Here is a 12,029-nt window from a genome sequence, read left to right as displayed (position 1 = left end):
TGTTTGCTAATTCAAAAAATACGAATTTGAATATGTGTTTTTGAATTAAAAAACATTCTTGAATTTGAAAATATCCCCAAATTTTAAGAATTCTCAAAATGTAAGAAATGTTTATGAGTTCAAAAATAATAGTTGATTTGATAAATATTCACTAATTAAAAAATGTCTCTGAATTTAAAAAATCTATTATATATTTTTAATTTAAAATAATGTTTCCTATTTTTAGGAATGTCTTCAACTTCTAACAATTAACTAATTTGAAAAAATATTCGTGATTTCCAAAAACGTTTGCATATAAAAACGCTAATGGATTTGCGAAATATTCACAAATTCAAAATTATTTGCGAACCTAACTATGTTTTTCAAAGTTTTAAAAATATACTCGAATTTTAAAATGGAAAATAGTAAAAAATCAGAAAGAATCACGGGGAATTCAATAAAAAGGAAAAAAGATAAAAAATGGAAACCTGTCCAGGGAAAGTTATAGGAATAGGACCTTCCCAAAACCGAAAACGGTGGGAACCGACGCAGGACTGGCCCAACGAGCTGGTCCAAAAACGCGTGGTTGGCAACCACCGCGTCATGCGTCCGCCGAAGTGGCGAACTAAAAATGTTTGTCTAAAAAAACAAAAAACTAAAAATGCGTTGGGCCGAGTAATGCTTCATCCAGCCCATTAAGCTTCCTAACCCACACGACTCCGGTCGAGAGCGAGTTCTGCCTTCAGTCCCACCGACCGCCGTCTCTCATCCCCCCACCCCGCGTCCAAAACCCTAGAAACCTCAGGGAAAGGAGGGCGCGTGTCTGGGTGGGCGGCAATGGAGAAGCTGGACGAGAGCAAGTTCGAGCAGCAGCTGCAGCTCTGGGCGCTCCGCATCCCCCGCGAGCTCGCCTCCGCCGTCACCCGCCTGCTTCGCTCCGGGTAACACCCGCCGCTCACTCTATAATCTAATGATCCCAGCTGGAGGATAGCACAGCATCTTGAGGGCTCCAAGTAGCCGTCGTGTTTAGCAGCAGTAGCCGTATCGGAGCAGTAGCGGAGAGCTGAATTTTCTTTGCCCCCCTGCTTCCAGGTCCCTACTGGACATGCCGCGGGTCAAGCCTGTAGTTGAGGACCCTGGGAGTGACAAGAACAGACTCGTGGTGCTGTCGGAGAAGATCCAGAACCCAGGTATGCCTTAACCACCACCTGGAACCAAGCAGATTTTTAAACTTGTGAGGTGCTTGTCTGTTGTTTGTTAGACTATAAAAATGACATCAAACCTGCTTCTGTGAATTGACCAAGAACTTCTAGTTACCGTCAAAGCTTCAATACTATAGCAAGTATTTCGACTTGTTAATTAATACCTAAAAGAAAATCGACTTGTTAAACCCGTTTGGTCGCCCATGTCTCCATTGCTACTGCTGTAACTTTGTTGCGCTTGTTGGGTTCTTGTTGTCAAACGAGAAACTTAAGGACATGTTTGGTTCCAGATTGGTAACTCTAACGTAAACGCAATGAGTTTACACTGTTAATGTAAACGTAATGGGCAAAAATCGAAATATGTTTGCTAACCTACTGTAACGGCAATAAATACCGGAGTTTGCAGTGTATGAGCTCATCTGCTGGACAGGTCGGAAAAAAAAAAACTCATCTGCTGGAGGTGGCAGTGAAGTAGTGCGAGCAGGTGGAGCATGCGGTTGAGGGAGGAGGAGAATGAGTACGTAGAGGTCATACTCGACGTTAGTGGCGATGATGGGGTGGCCATACAGAGTTGAACGCTGGTGATATGGCTGCTGGCCCGAGGTGGTGAGAAGTCACCACCGGTGATGCCCGACACCGCGGCCTTTCATCAAGGCTGATGGCTGAGCTGAGGGCATCACGTTGTGGTCGAAGAGGGGCGCTGTGCCAGCTGAACAGGAGCATGACCGGCTGCCACTCGCAGGGCCTCGAATTCCTGAACCCCAGAGCGTGGTGATGCATGGCTGTCCAGAGGTGAGAATCGGTTCGAGCGCCTAGTCGCCGATGGCCTGATCCTCCAGTCACGCTTTGGCCATGGCGACATTGTTCGTGTGTGAGGAGATGGGAATATGGAGAGGAGATAGTTGTAGCCTGTAACGTTTTCTGTTACGGAGGATTTCTGGCGGAATCAGATTTGTATTGGGCTGGGAATTGATACCATGTTATTAGATTACAGAGCAACCGAACCAAACATGATATCACGGTATCTCTTAATAATGCTGTAATCAGATTACCTTACAAAAGCAGTAACCAAACATGTCCTAAATGTATTAACATTTCTCTTCTTTTATGCTTCCATCGAAGAATCTTACGTCCATTATATCTGGTATATGTAGATTTGTCCGACATTCCGGAGCAGGTTCACAATTCCTTGAAGCAACTGTGCAGCGTTGATGTTGTACCTTACATGTTGACTCTTGGTTATTCTTACTTTAGTGCTGGTAAGTTTCTCTTCTGTTCTAGGTCATCTGATACCTATAATTTTGTTGTGGTGTGCTCCTTAGTCGTGATCTATTGTGTTCCTGCATGTCATTTTTCTACAAGTGCAGATGGTAAATTAATTTTCTTATTAATTGAAATCAAGCACTTTTTGAACATTCTGGCTTGCTCATCAAGAATCAGGAATACTGCTAATAACCCTACTCTTTATAGTTTAGGATTTAATCTTGCAAGAGTTAATTTACCCAGTAAATGTGCTTCATGTCTTTGGTTAGATGCTTATCTTTTTATTTTGCGCAGACCATATTCTGAAGCAAATATTGCCTGAAGGAGTAGAGGTGCCCTCTTCTTTTGAAACAATTGTTAAGTATAATAAACTTTACTTCATGATGCTTCCTTTCTGTTGTTTCATTTTTTGTTTGATCTTGTCACTAATAGTGCTTTGTATGAATTTTGCAGGCCATGTTGCTCACTTAAACATACCTGATGACTTGCTAGCATACAAAGATGTCATAGCAAAGGTTATCTATGATGTAAGCCTGCTTGTCCTATTTTTATTCCTGAGTAATTCGCTCTTATACTAATTCCTACAATCAGGGACACTTAATTTGGAGCAAAGTGCTTATTCATGTACATGAACTACAGCTCGAATTTACCTCTGACTGTATAAGGACAACACATCTCGAGTAGCACTACTTGTAAAGTTGTAATGTGCAAAAAAAATTGACCTAGCATTCTGTTGCATTTACGTACTTTATTACTTCATACTTCCTCCGTTCCAGAATATAAAGTGTATTGATTTCCGTGCAAGTCAACAATTTGAATGTTTGACCAAGATTATAGAATAAAACAACAACATCTGCAATACCTAATAGGTAAAATATGAAACTACTTTTCATGATTGATCAAATGATATAAATTTTCTGTTGTGGATATTGATATATTTTTCTAATAACTCGGTCAAACATGTGCTCGTTTGACTTTTGAAAAAACAAACACACCTTATATAAAGGAACGGAGGGATCACAAAGTGGAAGGTCCTGCTCATACTTTACTTTTACCTTTACTGCTCCTAAATGCTTACTCATTTTCAGCATATACTTCATATAAGTGGCCTCTTTAACCTCTATACTGCTCTTAAATGTTTACTCATTTTCAGCATATGAGCTGAGGATGCAACTTTCACACGATAAATAGGCTAAAAAGGTTGTCACCAGACCTGTAAAGCAGTAGGCACTGTAAAAACAGTGTAATGAACATGTGGTCATCTAGAACGATTCAGAACATTCTAGAATAGCCTGCCTACTTCTATTATTCAGCTAACATTTTCTGTTATGCTTATATGTAGAAAAATTATCCAAGGATTCAAACAGTGGTTAATAAAGTTGGGGCAATTTCAAATGAATTTAGAGTCCCAAAGTTTGAGATTCTAGCAGGGAAAAAGGATATGGTGACTGAAGTTAAACAGTATGGTGCTACATTTAGACTTGACTATGGTTTGGTCTACTGGAATTCGAGACTTGAGCATGAACACATCAGATTGGTTTCCCTTTTCAAGAAAGGAGATGTTATCTGTGACATGTTTGCTGGTATTGGCCCATTTTCTATCCCAGCCAGACAGAAAGGATGTGTTGTATATGCAAATGATTTAAATCCAGACAGTATTCATTATCTGAAGACAAATGCAAAGATTAACAAGGTGGAGGATTATATCTTCACATATAACATGGATGCTAGAGTATTCATGCAAAGTTTAATGGCAGTACCTGACCCAGAAACTAAGTCCGAGTGTCAATTTGCTGCTGCTAATCGTTGTTCTGAAGAAATCGTTTCTGGTAATGAACACCCTACACCAAATGGAAATCATAATGGTACTTTCTACACCTCCTCCCCCCCCTCCCCCTCTGTAGTTTATGGTGATTTTTTTGCTCAACTCACAATAAGGCTACTGTATAATAGATGTACAAGAGACCTGGCAAGGGAGTTTGGATGGCTCCTCCATGGTAAGCACTAGTGCCAAAAGGCGTCAAGAAACCTCTAGCGAAGGTAACTTCATTGTATGTAATGTCTGTACTCTGTAAGAATGTCGCTAGAAGTCTATTTGCCTTCTTATTTCTCAAAGTGTTTATAGCCTGGTAGTTTATGTTAACTGAAACTGCCGTATGAGTGAGGTTACCAGCTTGATAAGTATGGCAAGTTTAGCTATTATGTTTCTTGTGGTAGAGTTACAGTGTTATGCTTCCTATAGGTGATGTTGCCGGCCAAGAAGATGCCAGTCAAACAAAAAAGAGGAACAATAAGAAAGTTAAAAGCTCAGGGCCACTACCTGTCAAGCCTTGGGAGCACATTGACCATGTATTAATGAATCTCCCTGCTTCTGCACTGCAGTTTCTCGGTAATGTTCTCTCTTGTAAAAAAAATCGTAGCATTTCTGCACAGCACTATTTGTTTCGTATGCATTAATCACTTTTGCTAAAAACTTAAATTATATCACCTCTTAGATGAACTTTTCCCCTGCCTTCTGAACTCCAACGCTATAATCGTACATTGTGAATATGGTTGTGATAAACTGGCTCCCTACATAAACATAACATATCTGCTTCTGGAAAATCTCTCAACCTGCCAGCCACATTCACTTCTTAGATCCTGATCCTGCCCAGTATGCACATTCCAGTTCAGCCCATTGGGAACATAAGTTTTTTCCCCCTTGTGATAGGATTTCCCTCCTGTGTAAAATATCTTTTGTTTGCTGCCTGTAAGTAACAAGCATGTAGCTGTTCTATTGTTAATATTTGGTGGAATTGATTTTATATTATTTAACAGTTACAGACATAGTTGCTCTATGTTTTAGTTTCATTATTTGTATATCTATTCTGCAGATTGTTTTAGTGGTCTTATTCAAAAGAGATACTGGAAAGGGTCATTACCTTGGATCCACTGTTATTGTTTCATCCGTTCGAGTGAAACTGAAGAATCGATATTATGTGTAAGTCTATCCTTGTTGGTTATTTCTCAGTAAATGATAAAATTTCCATTTGATCGTACCATAGGTCCATACTGCACAACAGTATTGACAGTTTCCATATGCTCATATCTGTGTTACGAGGTGTCTGCATTATTTTTGACAGCTCTTCCCCTCTTTGCAGGAAGCACAAAATAAACTGAATGCCAAGATAGCAGAACCAATATTCCATAGGGTTCGTGATGTTGCACCTAACAAGGTAGATTATCTAGTAAAAGATTCATACTAGTTGTCTGCAAAATTTTGTGTGTGCTTTGTTTTGTTTTGTTGATCTTAGCACATGCATTTCCCCCTCTTTTCCCCTTTCTCCGAATTTGAGCACAGGGTAAGACCCAGACCAAAACTGCTCATGAGGAATGGTCTTTAAACAGTACTATGATATATTTCTGTGATGAATGGAATACATGGATAGGAGGAGATGATGAGCTTTATTTAGACATGAAGCATGGATAGATTGTTCCAAAATCATCTGTGCGACTTTATCTTTTTGGCCACCAGTACTAGTTTTGCCACTTTACGTTGATTATGGACACATGGTAAACCTTGCCTGTACTTTTTGTGATGTTCGATTTTTGTTGCAGGCTATGTTTTGCTTGAGTTTTAGGTTACCCGTGGAATGTCTCAAGGAGGAAACTGAAGATCACATTCGATCAGTTGACGGTTAGTCTTCTTCCATGCGTTGCTTCTGAAGCTACGGCTGTTTCCTGGTACTTCCAAGAGGTTTTCTGAAGAAATGTCTATCTTCCTAGCAATCTTCGAGCTATGCGGTGCAGTCTGAACTGAATCACCATTCCATGATGAAGGGGAATTAATAGGATGTTTTGTCAGATTTAACCTGGGAGGTTTCTTGTTCGGGGCTGAAATTTAGCACTGACTTGAGTTCTGCTTACATGAGCAAACAGTGAAGTGTTTGTTAGGTGGTTTTGTAAGGCTTCACGTAAGTACACAGAGAGAGATTGGTTTGCTGTTTCCAGATTTTTTACCATGTGATTGAATCGTGATGAAATCCGAAATATTAGCAGTTCGAACATTATCTGTTTCATATCTTCAATGTTGGTCACGCAAGCAATACAATGGCAACGCTGCCTGCAAAAAAGAATAAAAAATAGAAATGCAATTTTATGCGAGGCTGTGTCTTGTTTGGGTAACTACGTCAGTTTATTTTTTGTTAGCTAAACCACGGCAGTTCAAACTGCCTGGAGCATTAAAAGATACCAACACCCCTCAAGTTAACAGTCCGGCTTAGGGCCCCTTTTTTTGAACATAAAGATTTCATTAACTTAGGAGCATTTTACAGAGACAAGCGTGAAAGGAAACAGTACATGGCTGTTTTGAACTTTCAAAGCTAGGCGTGCAAGATGATGCGCCTTGACATTGTTTCCCCTGCTAATGTGAGCAACTTTGCCACTCTGAAAAGAAGGACTGTTTTGTATCTGTGCAAGCAGTGGTCTGTTGTCCCATGGACCTGGAGCAGAGAGAATGTCCGTCGATTTTACTGCCGAAACTAGCACTGAACAATCCGTAAAGAAATGTGGTTCCTAAACATTGAGTATTTCCACCAGCCTGGTTGCAAGCATGAGACCAAAAGTCTCAGCTTGAAGAGGAGAAGAAGCCATAGGAGACATAGCTGCAATGTGAAGTTGATGGGTTCGATCATTATTCTGAACCTGAATGAAGACTTCAATTCTTGCCTGTTTAGGAGTGTGAGCTGGATGTATTTCCCACGCAGCATCACAAAAGATTGTGTTGCCTGAAAAAGAGCGTGGATTTTGTATTGTCGGCTGCACCAGTTGGTCCTATAAGCAATGCATAGCATGAGCTTCAGCAGGGATTTCTCCTAATTTGGTTCCTTGTATGATTGTGTTTGCTGCTGCATACACCTGAAAGGGCCTGCAAAATTTCCTAGCAAAGAGAGCATCATTTCGAGATTTCAACAGGCACCACAGAAAAGTATACAAGCTAGAAGGATTAATTTGTGGATGGCCAGAGTTAAGCAAAGTTCGGATCATGATAGGAATACAATGGTTAACAGCAGCAAGGATTTCCGTTTTAATAAACCAAGGCGAGCAAAACCAGGCTGCCTTAGAGAAAGGGCAAAGAAAAAACATGTGCATTTCATCCTCTGTCTTGCCACACCTGGAGCAGTTTTCATTTATGTGTTTAGAGAATTTACTTGCTCTCTTACCTGTAGGAAGCGCTCTCCTAAGAAGTCTCCAAGCAAATGTCGCGGCGCCATGAGTTTGTCCTGCCAAACTTGATTAAGAAGAGCAACGATCTGAGGATGAACCTCTTTCGGTCGCTGTCTAGCTGGTAGGTCAAGGTTGTTGAAGCAATGCTTATATGCACTCTTGGAGGAGAAATTTCCTGCAGGTGTTAGTTTCCAAATCAAGGCATCTTGTCCAGCAGCAACAACTATAGGATCTGAAGAATATCATTAGCTATCTTAGGAGAGAACAAAGAATTAATTAGATCCGCATTTCAAGCTTTTTGATTTGGCAACCAAAGATCTCTAACAATAGCAGGATAGACAAAAGATTGCTCTTGTATAATTAGATGATCATAAATTCCTTTCCATCTCGAAAACCAAGGAGAACTCCACACAGAACTATTACCACCTATAATCTGATAGGTAGAGGCTGAAATTAAGAGAGGCTTCACCTTTAGTATTGCAGCCTAGAAAGCTGATTTTGGCTTGTTTGCTTTGACTCTTCAAATGGACGTTTCATGGTGATACTTAGCCTTGAGGACCAAAGCCATCTGGCTATGTGGTTCTTTTGCCAACCTCCATGCCGTTGAAAGAATAAGTCCTTGGTTGATTGCCTGCAAGTTCCTGATGTCTAAGCCGCCAATTTTCTTCTCAACGCAAATGTCTGCCCATGCCCTTAGGCACAAGCTTTTTGTAGTAGGTTCATCTCTTACACCTGTCCACCAAAAGTTTTTTATAATCGCAGTGAGCTTTCCTAGGAACTTCTTAGGAAAAAGAATATTAGACATATAATACACAGGTATGGAGGCAAAAACAGATTTAATAAGAGTGAGTCTTGCAACATGGGAGAGTCTGTTCGCCTTGTAAGCTGAAAGTTTGGATTTGAATTTATCATAAACAAAGTTGTAGGCTGCAGATCTCTCTTTTGCAGGCAGGATGAGTGGATGACCAAGGTGAATGATGTTGGCATCCAAGTCTGGCACCTGAAAAAATTGCTTGAGATCTTGTTTAGCCTGCAAAGACACATTTTTTACTAAAAAGAATGGCAGATTTGTTTCAATTGAGGAGCTGACCCGAATGCTAACAAAACTGATGTAAAATATTGGAGATAGTAGATGCCTCATGTACATTAGCTTTTCCACAAGCCAACAAATCATCAGCAAATATTAAAGAGTGGATAGGAGGGCAGGAGGATGACACTATCTGGCGTTGTGATGGCGTCGATGGCAGAGAGGCCTGGCATGATTGATGCGTCAGTTTCTGCTCTGAAGATAGATCGATGGAAGACGGTGGTGACGGGCCTTGCAATGTGCGCATGTGGTGCCCACTGTGAGTGTGCTAGACCGGTGTGTGACCCAGTCCGGGTATGTTGCTAGGCTGGGGCATCCGGCTTTAGATGTTAGACTTTGGTGCTATGTCTGTTTGGTATTAGGCTCGGACATTTGGCACCCCTTCATCAAGGGGATAGGAGTAGCAACAGATGTTGCCTAGACGATGGCTTCAGACGTACTGATATATTACTTTGTAAGGTTTTTATGAATAATTAATAAAATAGCTGCATGCATCTTCCAGACGTAGAGGCCAAGGCCAGGGTACATTCTCCTTTTCAAATAAAAAGCAGTCTGCATTGAAATCTCTATTTTTTTAATATATATTTAGCAATGGAGGAGGTACTGTGTTAAAAAAAATTAACTGCTTGTGCAAGCACTGGTTTTCTAAGGGGTGGTATGCAAGTCTTTATGGTTGAACTTGAGAATAAAGCTCTTCAGAATATCAAGTGCATAAAAATCTATGCTATCTTCCACCACTATGATAATTTCCACAAGTCGATTTCTTGTGAGATTTACATGCATCGCCTTGAGCACAACAGGCATGAGAAACTCTTTGAGCCCATTGACATTTTGCTCTCTATGGTAGCGAACCCTCCTTGCGCCTTCCATGGGTTCCATGGGTAGTGACGTTAGTGTGTGAACGTAGCCTCACAATATGAGCTGGTTTTAGAGAGCGTTCTTATTTGTCGATCTACAATGTCGACACCATGGTTCAGTTTGCTATATGTATGTCGTCACTATGTTGGTATTCTGCCATATGATCGGTGTCAGCTGGACGCGATCCGGAGGGCGCGTCAACGTCGCTATAAAGCTCGGCCGCGCGCGGCGCCTTCCTCTCATTGCTCTCGCAGAGTGTAGTGGGTTGTCTTCTTCTCTCCATCCGGTACGCTTGGTTCGTGTGAGGTTCCCGCGGGAATGGCAGATGCGGACGGTGCCGAGTACCGCTGCTTCGTCGGCAGCCTGTCCTGGAACACCGACGACCGCGGCCTCGAGGCTGCTTTCAGCTCCTTCGGCGAGATCCTCGACGCCAAGGTCCGCCGCACGCCCATCCTTCTCGCGCTTGTCGATATTGTTTGCTGCTTTGCTTTCCGACTCGACCATGCATGGCGCCTGCAGATCATCAACGATCGCGAGACGGGGAGGTCCCGCGGCTTCGGGTTCGTCAGCTTCTCCAGCGAGCAGGCGATGCAGGACGCCATCGAGGGGATGAACGGTAAGGAGCTCGATGGTCGCAGCATCGTCGTCAACGAGGCCCAGTCCCGCGGGTACGGCGGCGGGGGTGGCGGCAGGTACGGTGGCGGCGGTGGCGGAGGCGGTGGCAGGTACGGCGGTGGTGGCGGGTATGGCCAGCGCCGCGACGATGGCTACGGGGATGACGGCTACGGCGGTGGCCGCGGTTACGGAGGCGGACGCTACGGCGGTGGCAGGGGGTACGGCGGGCGGCGTGACGGCGGCTACGGCCGCGGAGGCAACTCCGACGGATACTGAAGGAGCTGAGGGGACGGCCCCACGCGGCCAGTCATCTTGCGAGTTCGCGGTCGTGATCCCGAGTTATCTTGTCTCTTGTGTTGTGTGGTTTTCATTTGTGTTTTTTGAGAGTAAATAGCATAAAACTACTACAATTCGGGTTAGGGTTTTAAAAAACTATTGGATTTTATTTTTTCACTGATAACTACCAAGTTCGGGATCGGTTGTTTCAAAAAACCCAAAATGTCGAGTGTTTCACAATTGATCACGATTATGACAGGTTAGGCCCGCACCTAAATCAACCATTTGTTTGACTGTTAACTGACATATGGGGCCCACATGTCATTTTCCTCTTCCTCTTCTCTTTCTTCTTCCTCTCTGTCTCTTCTCTTCTCTCCCCGGTGTCTCTCGAGCCGGCGATCCTCCCCTCTCCTCCCGAGCCGGCGACCACACTCCCTCCCCTCCCCAGCCTCCCCATGATCGTGGGAGGTGCTCGCCAAAGCTTGGTGGTGGAGTTGGCGACGAGGAGGCATACCTGCCCCGCTGCTGGAGTGCGCACCTCTGCCACCGCAGGCGAGGCAGGGCGTGGCGGTGGCCGCAGGCGAGGAACGGAGTGGATCCGGCCGCTGCAGGCGTGACTCGAGGCAAGGCAGGGCAGCGGCCGCGGGGAGGCAAGCACGGCGGCCACAGGGAGGTAGGGTGAGGCGGCGGTCGCATGCAAGGCAAGGCGTGGCGGCGGCCGCAAGAGAGGAACGGCGCTGCGGGCCCGGCTCGCCGGCGCAGGAGATGCACGGCGTCAATCCGGCCACTGCAGGCACGGCTTGCCGGCCGGGGGAGGCGGCGTTCGGGCAGAGCGCTCGGGATCGAGGTCCTGGCGACGCGGCTCCTCTGGATCGGGAGGAGGGACCTGATTGCTTTTTTTGCAAAAACATGTAGGGACCTGATTGAAAACTCATAGGGACCTGATTGCTTTTTTTAGAAAACTTACAGGGACCTGATTACTTTTAGAAAATTTACAGATGGGACCTACATGTAAGTTAATGGTCAAAGTAAACGGTCAAACAAATGGTTATCTTACGTGTGGGCCCCAATTGTCATAATCATAATCAACTGATAAGGACTCGGCGTTTTGGGTTTTTTGAAACAGCCGACCTCGAACTTGGTAGTTATTAGCGAAAAAATAAAATTCGGTAGTTTTTTGGAACCCTAACCCGAATTGTAGTAGTTTTATACTCGTTTTTTGATCGCAAGCTCGTCGGTAGTTGGCTGTTATGGAAAATTTAGTTAGCTGTCCCGGTGAAGAAAATCGATCAAGCAGTGGAGTCAGTATCGTGCTATCTTGTTACAATTTTAACGCAATCCCAATGGGGGGATGTGATGCTAATGTTAAACTCTGTTACCAAAAAATAAGGAAAAAAACAATCTATCTCGGCTTTTCCAAATTTTACGGAATTGGGGCAAACGTTTCGTGAACCATTGGATTTTGCACGAGTCTTGGGTCAGCACAAATTAGCCACGTCAACGCACGATTTTTTCTGTGAAATATAGGCGAGCCGTCGTAAACG

At 43.6% G+C, this 12,029-nt stretch overlaps 2 protein-coding genes across 2 annotated transcripts; both read left to right on the top strand.

Annotated features, from left to right (window-relative positions):
- Positions 1 to 718: 718 nt before the first annotated feature.
- On the top strand, positions 719 to 6,502 carry LOC119317048 (tRNA (guanine(37)-N1)-methyltransferase-like). The gene is made up of 12 exons (XM_037591440.1): positions 719 to 920; positions 1,072 to 1,169; positions 2,336 to 2,440; positions 2,739 to 2,801; positions 2,898 to 2,971; positions 3,787 to 4,309; positions 4,398 to 4,484; positions 4,687 to 4,833; positions 5,318 to 5,424; positions 5,585 to 5,659; positions 6,042 to 6,120; positions 6,210 to 6,502. Exons 1-12 carry the CDS (start codon positions 817 to 819, stop codon positions 6,236 to 6,238), a joined length of 1,491 nt encoding a protein of 496 aa, XP_037447337.1. The 5' UTR covers positions 719 to 816; the 3' UTR covers positions 6,239 to 6,502.
- Positions 6,503 to 9,776: 3,274 nt separating this feature from the next.
- LOC119319231 (glycine-rich RNA-binding protein-like) lies at positions 9,777 to 10,662 on the top strand. The gene is made up of 2 exons (XM_037593717.1): positions 9,777 to 10,029; positions 10,114 to 10,662. The coding sequence occupies exons 1-2, from the start codon at positions 9,913 to 9,915 to the stop codon at positions 10,483 to 10,485; spliced, it is 489 nt and encodes a 162-aa protein (XP_037449614.1). The 5' UTR covers positions 9,777 to 9,912; the 3' UTR covers positions 10,486 to 10,662.
- Positions 10,663 to 12,029: the final 1,367 nt, after the last annotated feature.

This window comes from Triticum dicoccoides, chromosome 6A (assembly GCF_002162155.2).
Source record: "Triticum dicoccoides isolate Atlit2015 ecotype Zavitan chromosome 6A, WEW_v2.0, whole genome shotgun sequence".
Classification (NCBI taxonomy): Eukaryota; Viridiplantae; Streptophyta; class Magnoliopsida; order Poales; family Poaceae; genus Triticum; species Triticum dicoccoides.
This window is presented reverse-complemented; position numbering and strand designations above follow the sequence as displayed.